The sequence below is a fragment of the Eurytemora carolleeae genome, unplaced genomic scaffold, assembly GCF_000591075.1.
Source record: "Eurytemora carolleeae unplaced genomic scaffold, Eaff_2.0 scaffold453, whole genome shotgun sequence".
Lineage (NCBI taxonomy): Eukaryota > Metazoa > Arthropoda > Copepoda > Calanoida > Temoridae > Eurytemora > Eurytemora carolleeae.
In genome coordinates, this window is record NW_019396460.1 from 1 (window position 1) to 13790 (window position 13790).

Below are 13790 nucleotides of genomic sequence, written 5' to 3' on the forward strand. Positions count from 1 at the left end.
GTATATAGGTATATAGGTATATAGGTATATAGGTATAGCCTATTATCACGACATTATTATTTTGCATAATTAAAAAGTTCATCTATTGCTTAAATAGTCTTAATATTATGAGTTAGTATGAATTTTAGCAGGTAAAAACTCTCTAACTGAAAACCCCAAAAAGCCCAATAAAACCCACTTGGCTGTTTTTTGTTGTTTAAAAAACCCGGGGTTTTTTTCCAATCCCAATAAAATATGATTAAAATTACCGTTTATCTGAATGCTGTGAGAGATGTAAATTCATCTCTTCCGATGAAGAAAACTCCTTGAGGAACAATTCATCAATTAATTCATTAATTATATGGCAAGGGAAAATATTCAATAAATAGCTAAACATACAGGGTTACCCATAAAGGATGAAACTGACTGTACAGAATTTAATGGAATGTCTTTTCTTATAGTCTTGGACCCCTGCAACTGGATGTCTGTTTACATCCTTTAGATCTTTATACAGGGTGTCCCACGAAACATGACAGTTGGTGAATAGTTTAAAATATCTTCTTCCATAATTTGATAAGTTGTTTGATACTAAAGAGACTAATAACATTTTTATATAACAGTTATATTAAGTAAAATTGATTTCACAGTAAAATATATACGAGTTAAACATTTTTTTGAAGAAATACACTGCAAAAAGTCTTTAATATCTAATACAGTATATGGAAGAAGACATTTACAACTATTCACCAACTGTCACGTTTAGTGGGACACCCTGCATTTTATGAAGTTTTGGTCGTCATTAACGTCTCATTCTTTTTGGGTAACCCTGTAGTTGAACCGATTCTTTTCAGCTATTCTGTGAACATATTGTTTTACGTTTAGTCAGTTACAAAAATTGTTTCAACCAATTTAGAGATCTGCAATGACTCGCTTAAGATGATTGCTTTCTGCCGGTTCAAAATAATGCTTTTAACCGGTTTAAAACAGTGCTTAGGATCCATTTAATATTGATGCGGATGCGGATCCAGATCCTGTTTCCGCACTGGAAAAAAGTAGATCCGGATCCAAATCCGGAACCAAATCCAAACCCTGATCCGGACCCGTATTCGAATCCAGATAATTTCTTTAAGATTTACTGAATTTTTTAACAAAAAATAATTTTCAATTTTTTGTTTTATTTTTTTCCCTTATTTTTATCCTAAAACTTGATGAATCATTTTAATTTCTCTTTTTTCAAAAGTTCAGATTTAGGTTTCTGGAGTAAAATTTTTTTTCTTTCAGTTTTTGATTGATATTTTACCTCTTGGATCCGGATCCGTGGAACCACATATTTTTGCGGATCCCGATCCTGGAAGCCAAAATCTTGCGGATCCAACGGATCGGGATCCGGATCCTAAGCATTGGTTTAAAATAATGCTTTGTATCGGTTTAAAATAATGCCTTTTACCAGTTTAAAATGCTGCTTTCAACCGGGTTAAAGAAGTACAAATCAAATCAAATCAAATCATTCTTTTAGGGACGTCCTACACCCACACCCCAAAATTGAAGTGACTACACTAAATCAATAATGAAGTGAGGTCTCACGATTACAATAAACTGTAAACTGCTTTTAACCAGTTCAAAGTAATGCTTTTAACCCGTTTAAAATGCTGCTTTCAACCGGGTTAAAGAAATACAATAAACTGGTATACTGCTTTAACCGGTTTAAAATAATGCTTTTTAACGGTTTAAAATAATGCTTTTTATCGTTTTAAAGTAATACTAGTATACTGCTTTAACTGGTTTAAAATACTGCTTTTAACCAGTTCAAAATGTTGCTTTCAACCGAGTTAAAGAAAAAAAATTGGTATACTGTTTAAATCGGTTTAAAATAATGCTTTTTATCGGTTTGAAGTAATGCTTATCACCGGTTTAAAATAATGCTTTATATCGTTTTAAAGCTGTTTTTTAACCGGGTTAAAGAAGTACAATAAACTGCTTTAAAATAATGCTTATAACCAGTTGAAAATGGTGTTTTCAACCGGTTTAAAGAAGTACAATAAACTGTTGTGATGCTTTAATCGGTTTAAAATAATGCTTTTAATCGGTTTAAAATAATGCTTTTTATCGGTTTAAAATAATGCTTTTTATCGTTTTAAAGTAATACTTATCATAGGTTTAAAATAATGCTTTTAACCAATTNGGTTTAAAATGCTTTTTTCAACCGGGTTAAATTAGTACAATAAACTGGTATACGCGTCGAACGCATCAACCGGTTTAAAATAATGCCTTTTAGTGGTTTTAAAGTAATACTTATCATAGGTTTAAAATAATGCTTTAAAATTACCTTTGGGCAACTTAGATACGCTATCTTAACTTCTGCCTCAATATCTTTGCAGCAAATAGATCTGCCATCCCCTTCTCTCGGCTCAACTAGTGGTTTATCATCCATCTCTCTAGCATCATTTATTCGTTCACCATCCACCCCTCGTTCTCTTGAGCTAGATGGAGAAATCAAAGATATGTCCGCTTCCGGTCTTCTGAACAAAAAGAAATGAATATTACCATTAATAGCAATTACGAGGAAAACTAAATTTACTTCCGATATTTCTTAACTTTTTGGAAAAATCTTATTTTTTGAAGTGGTGTATATTTTTTAGAAACCCCCCCATTGGGGGGAAGGGGGAATGATTTTTGATGATATGGGGAAAAAATGAGTTTCAAAATGATTTTTGAGAAAATTTACACCCCTGATTATTTGAGAAAATATACACCCGGCCCTGATTGTATGATTATTTGAAAACATATACACTCTTATCGCATAAACTAACCTCTGAATATCAGGTTTAGAATCGGTTAACAAGGAAAAGGAAGAAATGCTTGGATCTCCGGATGATCGTAAATGATCTCCTAAGGGTTGTGAACGATCTTCACAGGATCGTGAATGATCTCCTGATGGTATTGAACTATTTCCGCAGGATCGTGAATGATCTTCCATACTATAGAAATCTTTAAAAACCAGTTTACAACTTCGACACTCGTATCTAGAAGAAGAAGGAAAATCATAAAAACTGATATTTTTTTTTAATTGACTAATCAATATATTTTTAAGAGTAAAATTGAGAATTCACAACGTTACTCTATAAAAGAAAATGTTAAATCTGTTTTCTCAAAAAATATTTTTAAAAGTTATTTAATTTTCACAAACTAACCTTATCAGGTAGATTAATATAGATTTTAAACTTTATTTTTTTCTTAATACCGGTTTTTTAGGGGGGTGCACATCAACCGTTAAGGGGGTGCACCCCCCTAGGCTAAACCTCTATTACCCCCCTGAGAGTTTCCCGATCAAAAGACAGTAATCGTAATTTCAAATGACCTTCAATGCAAAGATGACAATGCTTGACATACGACCGAACCCGTGAATGCTTTGTCTGGAACTAAATATCAATCTTTTTTCTTCTTTTAACTGTTTATTTTCATTTGCGGGTTCTCTGTTAAAGTGAAAGAAATAGAAAAACTCATAGTAATAAAATTTTTTCGAGTCAGAAAAAACTTTTGTATCTTTCACATTTTTGATCAGATTAAGGTTTAAGTGTACCGTTGTAAATCGGGCATTGCCATCTTTGAATGGAGGGTCACTTCAAATTACGATAACAGCCCCTTTAAAAAGCTTTGAAAAAAATGTCATTATTGACCTAGAATTATCTGTAAAATATTCAGTTTTTTTATATTTATCATTTTGGGGGTAACTTTTAAAAACAACACTTTTAAATAAGGACTAGGAGGCTTTATTCCGTGTTTTTTATATGCAGTTTTCAACCTATACGTTAAATTAAAAAAAAAACTTCATGTTTACAAATAAAAATTAATTTATTAAAAATTGAAAAAAAAATTGAAAGATTTTGTTTTTGCTTTGATGGCCCCCTTTAATATTTAAACCTTAACATTTTCCGCTATCCCTAAATTGCAAACGTAAAATAAGAATGTTTAAAATAATAATTATTTATAAGTGTCGTTTTCCTAATATATAACACTATATTATATATATCATATATCATATATTATATATATTATATATATCATTATATAACACTTAAATAAAGTTAATCGATCCTTCTAAAAAGCTTTGTCTGATAAAGAATTAATTAAATATCCATGTTTGTAATTATGAAACTTAAATTATTTTTAATTGTGGTTTCTTTACGACTTGCGGATATCTGCTACAAAAAAAACGATGTTGGAAGCATAAGAATTCAACACTTTTAAGGTAGTAAATCGACGAAATCTTCCACATAAATGAGCAGATAAAGATTTCGTTGGTATCGTCGTGTATGGGGCATTCCCCTTTTTTTAAATAAAGGGTCCATTGAAATTACGCTACAAGTCCCTTTAATCCCTACAAAGTTGAATTTGACCAAGAACCTAATACAAGGAAAGTTAATTACGGTCGCGTATACTCTGCGCACATGATAAAACCAGTTCTCTCTGTGCGGAATTTGTAAACAAGAATTTATGCATCAGTGTTTGTTTAGTATCCGATTAATTTTGATAATTTTGAAAATTCACTTTATAGTTTCTTATGACCAGAATATCTCATAGATTATTTTTGTGAAAATTGATTCCATGTTAGGCTGTGACATCCGTCTTGTGTTTACATTTCCGCCCAAAGACAGTACACTGCAGTACAAAAAATGAGTGCACCTCTGAAATAACTTTCCTTGCATTAGTACCTTGAATATTACCGACCTGAAGTGATTCTGCTGATTTGACAGGCTCAAGAAACAAACATCACAGATTTCGTTTTCAGATTTAAAATCCATTTCCGGCGGCAAAATATCCTCTTCAGGCGGCACAGATTCCAAGGGATTAGCTGCATCCGGTATTTCAGATTTTAAGTCCTCAGATTTAGTATCTGAAATAAAGACAAATATTTAATATTTAAGATGATGAATGATGATCTCTAAGGAAAACTTCTGGAGAAAGAAAATTATTTTCAAGGGGGGGGGGGAGGTTTGAAAATAGAGGGGGTTAGGTGGGGTTTCCAGTTTTGAAATGGTTCAGTTCTACAGAAAAACAAGGCTGACCTTGATCATCATCTGAATGTAGCTGATGAGATTGATGCTGAAGGTGTTGATGATGTTGATGATGAAGATGAAGCTGATGAAGATTAGGAAAGGTTTCTTGGCAGTCAGTACAACAATACAATCTGTCAGGATGTATATCTCTGTAAATACATCGAGATTAAGGGAACTGTTGTTGTATTGCAAGTAACTCTTCATTTAAAAAAAATTGGCATGCCTGTTTATCAAGCCTCAGGAAAAAAAAACATTTATGATGATTTGGGAAGAAAAAAATGAAAATAAGATATCAAAAGGCATTTTTTTTCATTTTTTTCATACTTTCAAAGAATAAAACCCTATAAAAAAAACATATATTTTCTGAAAAAAAAAGATTTTCAAAATGTGGATAAAAGGTTGCAGGCAGAGAAAACATTCAAACATACTAGAAAGAGATCTTATGAAAGTTTTGAATAATTATTATAATTATTATTAGCAGACAACTCATTATTTTAGTCAGGTGGAATTTTGCCAAATTTCCAATTCTTAACAAAATGCTACATTTATTATCAATAAACTGTGGAACAATTGTCGTATTCCTTATACTTTATTTAAAGATGTTGACAAAAAATTGTAATTTGTAATGGTTAATTACTAGTATCTATATATATATACTTTGCTTGTACGTCAGTTTGTTTGTATCCAATAAACGTCACAACGGCTAAACCGATAGAGCCCAAAATTTTTATGGGACCTCACGTGACCCCAGGGAAGGTTTATGAATGATCAAAATTTCAAAAATTTTGTAAAATTTTGAAAATACACGAAAAAGTACTACGAAATCCGCAAACTTTTTTGTTGTTTTTGTTTTTATACTGTACAAAGAGAAGATGCTCACAGATAAAGCCACAATTAAAAGTTGAAAAAGAAGATGAACGCGAAAAGCCTAGTATTTAATTATTGCAGATTTCATTTTGGATCCTACTGAATGATTGTACTACCTTGTGGGACTGTGTACTTGACTGTGTACTACTCTATCCTCTGCAGTACACGGTTCACGGCATATAGGACACTGGGACACATGACATTAAACTTAGGTGAAGTCAAAATATATATTTAGGTACCCGTCATATATGCCAAGTAACTTCTGTTCACAATAAATTTTTAAAAACTATGATTTTTAAAGATTTTGGAGGGAAAATGAAAAATTGCACTTTAAAAGGCAAGTTTTTTCATTCTTTCCAATACTTATTAAAAATGCATAATATGGGGAGGGGGGGGGAAATGATTTTTCAGGGAACATTCACCCCTGAGAATGTCTTAACCGTGCAAAACTTTTAAAAGAGTCAATGATCAGACAGAATAAACAACTCCACCATTGTTCAAAGATTGAAGGTGGGGTGTAAACCTTAAAAAAAGCAATTGGAAATTAAGTTGACAGTTTTATTAGTTAAAAATAATCTTAGATGGAACCGAACTCTGCTTCAAGAAAAAATAATTTCCAAAATAAAAATAGGCATTAATGTTCCTTTGCTAGAGATTCAGATGGAACCCCGTTAGGTTCAGGTTCAAGAGGAACCTCAGGTTCAGTTTCAAAAGGAACTTCAGGTTTAAGATCACAAGGAACCCTTGGTCCAGGTTCCAAAGAAGGTTCCTGACAGTCATCACCATTCTTGGTCTTCAAGAGATTCATGTTTCTTAATCTTAATCGTCCTGCAAAATGAATCAATAAGCCAATAAATCAATCAATAGATCAATCAATAATTCAATCAGCCAATAAATCAATCAATCAATAAGCCAATAAATCAATCAGTAAATCAATCAATAATTCAATCAGCCAATAATCAATCAAGCAATAAGCCAATCAATTAGCCAATAAATAAATCAATAAAATTAAACAATCAATTGATCAATCACACAATTAATCAACCTTCACAAAATTGACATATTGTATTTAAAAAAAATACCAATAAATCAATCAACAAAAATCAATTAGTTGAATAAAATAATTTCCTAACCTTGTCTTCGATCTGAGGACATTCCGTCGGAGGAGGTCACTCTCTTGGAAGAAACGGAGGACACTCCCTTGGAAGAAACGGAAGACACTTCCTTAAAAGAATCGGAGGACACTCCCTTGGAAGAAGGGGAGGACACTTCCTTAGGAGAAGAGGAGGTCACTCCCTTTGGTGCAGTGGAGCACACTTCCTGAAGGTTTGTGGAAGGGAGCTGCATATCGGATGGACAACGTGTGATCGTAACCTTTTATGACCGAGGGTTAAATAAATTTTCTATTGGAATGTACATGAATATATACCAGGTACATAAACATTAACAACCTGTACAGTGTACATGAATGTATCTGGTACATAAACATCAACAACCTGTACAGTGTACATGAATATATTCCAGGTACATAAAAATCAACAACCTGTACAGTGTACGTAAAGTATATATAAAGATGCACCGAATTGATTGAGTTTGATCTAGGTCACTGAACTTAGAACTACCTAATGCTGGTTAAAATCCTGACTCACCGATGCTATGTTACAGATTCATCAGGATTTGAATCGGCTGTAGGTCCACGGACACATATTTTTGAAGTTTAATTTTTGTAGATAAGTCTAACTAATTTAAAATTTTACATGCATGACCTAAGCTTTAACCTAACCCATTTAAAGAACAAATACATTTATCTGTCGAAACAAGTCGGCCATTTTTAGGTCAGAAAACCTTTTCCTAAACACAGAACACAGTACACAACACAGAGCACATAGTAAATAGTACACAATACACAGCACAGAGAACACATTAAATAGTACACAGTATACAGCACAAAGAACACAATAAGTAGTACACAGTACACAGCACAGAGAACATAGTAAATAGTACACAGTACACAGCACAGAGAACACAATAAATAGTACACAGTACACAACACAGAGAACATAGTAAATAGTACACAGTACACAGCACAGAGAACACAATAAATAGTACACAGTACAATTCACGAAGTTTACATGCAGATAAAGGAAGTGTAAAGCAAAGCTTTACATTGTACATAGTACAAATTTCTCCATGAAGTGATTTTTCTTATAAAGACATAGAACAAAGATTTATTATTTATAAATGTTTATCATGATATAAGTTTAAGGGGTACATGTCACTTTACGTCTCCAGTTCCATTAACGCTAGAATAATTAAATCTAACCTATCAATCTGTTTACTGTTCAGCTGCGGAGCAAGAAGAGCATCAATATCAGGTTCTAGCCGTAGCACCTCAGCTACTACAGGGAAATGTAGTCCCAGCAAAACCTGAGCAAAAATTACAAATATTTGGAATTTAAAAAGTAATATGAATGTGTACGAATAAATGAATTCTGATTCAATACACTGTTGGTTTCCCATCAGCGACTACATTTCAAAGTTATCGACGCAGAATTTCTTCTGAAATTTTTGGCGGCTTCAGTCTTCCTCCCCCCGTACATCTTTGAAATAATCTCTGAATTGTTCAGCAGATTGACCCATCCAACATCTCAGAATAAACCCTTCAGTTGTTACCTTTAATTTCCCTCTCCTATTTAACATTTCAACTTTACTTACCAGGATCTTATATTTTATTATTTTTTACAGAGAGTATTTCCGGAAAGATGCAGTTGTATGTTGGAAACCTTGTAAACAAGGATGTCTTCAGAGACAATTAAGAATAGGCTATTTCACAATAAATTTCAAACTACAAATCTCTGTTAGCTTGCCCCCCAGGGGCCTTGGTCAATCCTAGCCGCACGACTAATTGAATTTGTCCTCTCCGTAGAAGCATTACCTTATGGCAACGAAAATGCATGCTATCACAGATAATACTAATATCGGCGGCCGCTCTCGTCCGAAATAACTCGGCCGCATAGTCGACCACTGAAGTGTCCGACGATCGGCGCTTAAAAGAAATCGTCTTCTCGTCCATTATATATAATTCGTCATTTCTGAAAATACAAAAAATGAAATATTTCAAGAATATTGTATTCAAATCTTCTTAGTATCCAATTTAGTCGAGGATCTATAATCAATATAAGATTTCTCTTTCAAACTTTTATTGAATAATATTACAGTAAAAATCTATATTTTTATAATAAAATGTAAATCAATATAAGATTAACTGTGGCCCCCTATACCTCCCTTATCCCATGTGTTCAGACGTTGCTCTGTCGCAAAACTTTTTTCAACAAAATATCCATATATGCTCTGGTAGAGAATTAAAGAAACAAAAGAATTTTTATCAAACTATTCCTTATTAACAATCAAAGTATTAACAAGATTTAATAATTTAAAATCTAANGGTCCAAAAATCCTTCTCTAGGACGGACCCAACATGTGAACTTAGATTAAAAAATTTAATTTAAATGTTCAAATTGATGATATAAATTCTAAAATTTTAAATCAGTTGTGTGATTAATTGGAAATCGATTTTTTTTCAGTTTCATGTTTTTTCAGAATAAAGTGCAACAAGTTATTTTCAATGGTGAAAAGTTGATCAAATTTTCATCAATCGGTAGGTTTTTAACAAGTTTAGGTTGAATTATTGGAATTTTATCCAAATTGCGTATTAACTAAGACATCATTGCGTAGTTACTACACGCGGTTAAATGTAACTTAAAACTTTTTTGAAAATATTTACGCAATTTCACATATTTTTAATTTTTAATGTTCAACAAATTTATAATTGTAATTTTTTTTTCTTTGAATTTTATGTGTAAAGGTATGGATATGATTGATGTATATATAGGTATGGATATGATGGATATGTAAAGGTATTGATATAATAGCTATATGTATAGGAATGTCTATGATGAATACATGTATAGGTATGTATATGATGAATATATGTATAGGTATGTCTATGATGGATATATGTATATGTATGGATAAAATGGATTTATTTATAGGTATGAATATGATAGATACATGTATATGTATAGGTATGGATATGATGGATATTATGGATATATGTATATGTATAGGTATAGGTATAGGTATGGATATAATGGCTATATGTATAGGTATGGATTTAATGGCTGTATGTATAGGTATGGATATGATGTATATTTGTATAGGTATTGATATGATCGATACATGTATAGGCATATGTATTATGGATATATGGAAAGGTATTGATATGATGGATATGTATAGGTATGGATATGATGGATATACGTATAGGTATGGATATGATGTATATATGTACGGGTATGTGTATGATGGATATTTGGAAAGGTATTGATATGATGGATATGTATAGGTATGGCTATGATGGATATATGTATAGGTATGGATATGATAGATATAGTATAGGTATGGATATGATGGGGATAGGTGGCCGGGCTGGTCTGGGTTGTCTAAGATGGGGCTTCTTATCTCTTATAATCTTATAATCTTAAAGGTATGGATATGATGGATATTACTGGAAAGGAGAAAGTCCACAAGCACTTCCTTGAGGACGAATCAGGTAATGGCAAAAATAAAACTAAAAGTTAAAAATTAAAAATTAAAAATTAAAAATTAATTCAAAAAATGTAGTGTTAAGTAATTTTGAAGGGATTTTAGACGTAATTTGTAGGGATCCTTCATTTACTGAGTTTCAAGTTCGATTCACAACGGTTTCCAGGAAAGGATTAATGTGATATTTAAATTGTTTTTGTTGAAAATTGACTATGTTCAATAGAGGTTTCTCAATACATGTGACATGTGCATTTAAGCATTTAAGACAATCATACAATGAAGGAATAAAGTAAATTTCAACACTTTCTTCGATAAAAAAAAATATTTTCTCATTACTGAGATTAATTTTTATCAAGGTATCGTTGTGAATAAGACATGTCACTCTATGATATAAAATAAATAAATCTTTAAATTCAAGATAATCTATAAATAGACAAATAAACAGATAAATTCAAGTAAATGATTAGTATCTCACATTCTGGAAGTGGGAACACTTACTTTTGAGATGAGGATGAAAATCTGTTCCTAAATAATTGATATTTTAAGATGATATAAATCTATTTTTCATTTAGAAGAAGATCAAGATAATATTATGGAAAGTATGCATTATAGAGTTAGCAACCAACAGAACGAGGTGACAAACAACTTTTTTTTCATGAGTTTTCTAGTTATACATTTTTGACGATTTTTGGGATTTTTTTACGTTTTTTTTTCTAACTTAAATTATTAGAATCCATTTTAAAATATTTAAATATATAGAGATGTCTTCTCTCTGCTCGCACTTCTGCAAACACTGATCCTATTCTTGTGACAACCCATTGATTTTTATGGATTATAATTTTTAATTTTAATTTTAATCATCATCATGTCATTTTCTTAGCAAAATTTGAAACGACATCCGAGTAAGCGCCGATTTTTTTACTTTCCATTCCATGTTATCTCTGTTGATGGAGTAAATAATGTTGTTTATGATTAGGTTCCATTCTGTGTTATCTCTGTTGATGGAGTAAATAATGTTGTTTATGATTAGGTTCCATTCCATGTTATCTCTGTTGATGGAGTAAATAATGTTGTCTATGATTAGGTTCCATTCCGTATTATCTCTGTTGATGGAGTAAATAATGTTGTCTATGATTAGGTTCCATTCAGTGTTATCTCGGATTCTGATGGAGTTAATAATGTTGTCTATGATTAGGTTCCATTCCATGTTATCTCTGTTTTTGGAGTTAATGATGTTGGTTATGATTAGGTCCCATTCCATGTTTTCTCTGTTGATGGAGTTAAATAATATTGTCTATGATTAGGTTCCATTCCGTGTTATCTCTGATTTTGATGGAGTAAATAATGTTGTCTTTGATTAGGTTCCATTCCGTGTTATCTCTGATTCTGATGGAGTTAAATAATGTTGTCTATGATTAGGTTCCATTCCGTGTTATCTCTGTTGATGGAGTTAAATAATGTTGTTTATGATTAGGTTCCATTCCATGCTATCTCTGTTGATGGAGTAAATAATGTTGTCTATGATTAGGTTCCATTCCGTGTTATCTCTGATTCTAAAGGAGTTAAATAATGTTGTCTATGATTAGGTTCCATTCCGTGTTATCTCTGTTGATGGAGTTAAATAATGTTGTTTATGATTAGGTCCCATTCCATGTTATCTCTGTTGATGGAGTTAAATAATGTTGTTTATGATTAGGTTCCATTCCATGTTATCTCTGTTGATGGAGTTAAATAATGTTGTCTATGATTAGGTTCCATTCCGTGTTATCTCGGATTCTGATGGAGTAAATAATTCACACACTATCACAACCAATGTCCAGGTATAACGTTTTCAGACATTAAAACAATTAAAAAGTACTTTTATTTAAGTTTGCGAATGAGGATGGAAATTGCAAAGGACTCTCAATTTTTAGAGAAGAATGTCTGCTTTACAACAGTACTCGTTTAACGTGATTTGCGCATTTTAAGAAATTAACAATAATCAATACTTTTTAAGATAGGAAACGACGATTAACCAGATTGTTATGTTGTGAATAGGACATGTCCTCCATTAATTATGTCTTTAGTTCCTTTTTACTTCTAAAGATAAAGTGCATACATCAACTACAGAAATCAAATACAATGAGAACTAGAAAACTCGGGAATATGAAGTTGACTTTCGGACTCAAGTTATGGCTTTAAATAAACCAATGAACATGAGACACAGAAATTGTGCAGTTTAAACAGATCCATTTAACTTAATAGCTAAGTAATATAATAAAACTATTTTCTTTTCACAGTTTTCTGGTTCTAACTGTAGAGAAAAATTCCTCAGTAATTTATATAATTACCACAATTAACACAAGCTGTAATACTATATCTCAAACTTGATTTAGAAACCTCTTTTTGAGATTGAGATATGGGAAGTATTGAGTCCTGAGAACAGTGATTGTTTGACTGTTTGATTAATTGATTGATTAATTTAAGGCTGTGCTAGCTAGTCCTCTGAACGGTCAGTTCTACGTGATTGGTTCCCCCTCCGATGTGCTCGGAGCTGTCGGTCAGAGACAGATCGTCCCGAGATCGTTCAACGAGCAGCCAGTCAGCTCAGCTAAAGAAGAAAGACAAGGGTAAGAGATTTAATTGTGTTTAGATAGAGACAATATTCCTATTATCATTAATCATTATTATTATTATTATTAATATTATTGTTGTTGTTATTGTTGTTATTGTTATTGTTCTTGTTATTGTTATTATCATTGTTATCGTTATTTTTATTGTTGTTGTTTTTGCTGATGCTGATGCTATTTTGCTTTTGCGCTATTGCTATTGCGTTATTGTTATTGCTATTGAGCCATTGCTATAGCGCTATTGCTATTGCGCTATTGCTGTTGCACTATTGCTATTGCGCTATTGCTATTGCGCTATTGGTATTGCGCTATTGGTATAGCACTATTGCTATTGCGCTATTGGTATTTCGCTATTGCTATTGCTCTAATGCTAATGCTAATGCTAACGTTAACGATAACGCTAACACTAACACTAATGTTTAGAAACCGTCGAGCTACCCATAACGAGGTAGAGAGGAGAAGAAGAGATAATATAAATAATTGGATTATGAAACTTGGTAAACTTATTCCACCAGAGTGCGAATTTATCATATGCAAAATAGTTTATACATAAATTCGAATAACTAGAGTTTAAAGTAATTTTCAGACATGTACACAACAAATATCAAAGCATATTAAAACATATCTAATTAGTTATATAGTAATCTTATATCTGTAAAAACAAAAATAATTA

At 31.9% G+C, this 13790-nt stretch overlaps 2 protein-coding genes across 2 annotated transcripts; one reads left to right on the plus strand and one right to left on the minus strand.

Moving 5' to 3' along the window:
* Positions 1–2305: 2305 nt before the first annotated feature.
* On the minus strand, positions 2306–3023 carry LOC111703699 (uncharacterized; the record flags this gene model as incomplete). Its single annotated transcript, XM_023475729.1, is given in 2 exon segments — positions 2306–2498; positions 2790–3023. Coding segments are annotated over 2 exon segments (360 nt in total), but the record flags the coding sequence as incomplete, so codon positions are not given.
* Positions 3024–9499: 6476 nt separating this feature from the next.
* Positions 9500–13775, plus strand: LOC111703688 (upstream stimulatory factor 1). Its single transcript, XM_023475720.1, has 7 exons — positions 9500–9561; positions 10450–10515; positions 11081–11142; positions 12260–12328; positions 12975–13117; positions 13541–13633; positions 13751–13775. Exons 2-7 carry the CDS (start codon positions 10452–10454, stop codon positions 13773–13775), a joined length of 456 nt encoding a protein of 151 aa, XP_023331488.1. The 5' UTR covers positions 9500–9561; positions 10450–10451.
* Positions 13776–13790: the final 15 nt, after the last annotated feature.

Coding starts and splice junctions, on each gene's coding strand:
- LOC111703688 (XM_023475720.1), top strand. CDS start 10,452: ATGGATATGATGGATATTACTGGAAAGGAGAAAGTCCACAAGCACTTC. Junction 10,516..11,080: donor CTTCCTTGAGGACGAATCAG/GTAATGGCAAAA, acceptor TTTTTCATTTAG/AAGAAGATCAAGATAATATT. Junction 12,329..12,974: donor CTATCACAACCAATGTCCAG/GTATAACGTTTT, acceptor GATTAATTTAAG/GCTGTGCTAGCTAGTCCTCT.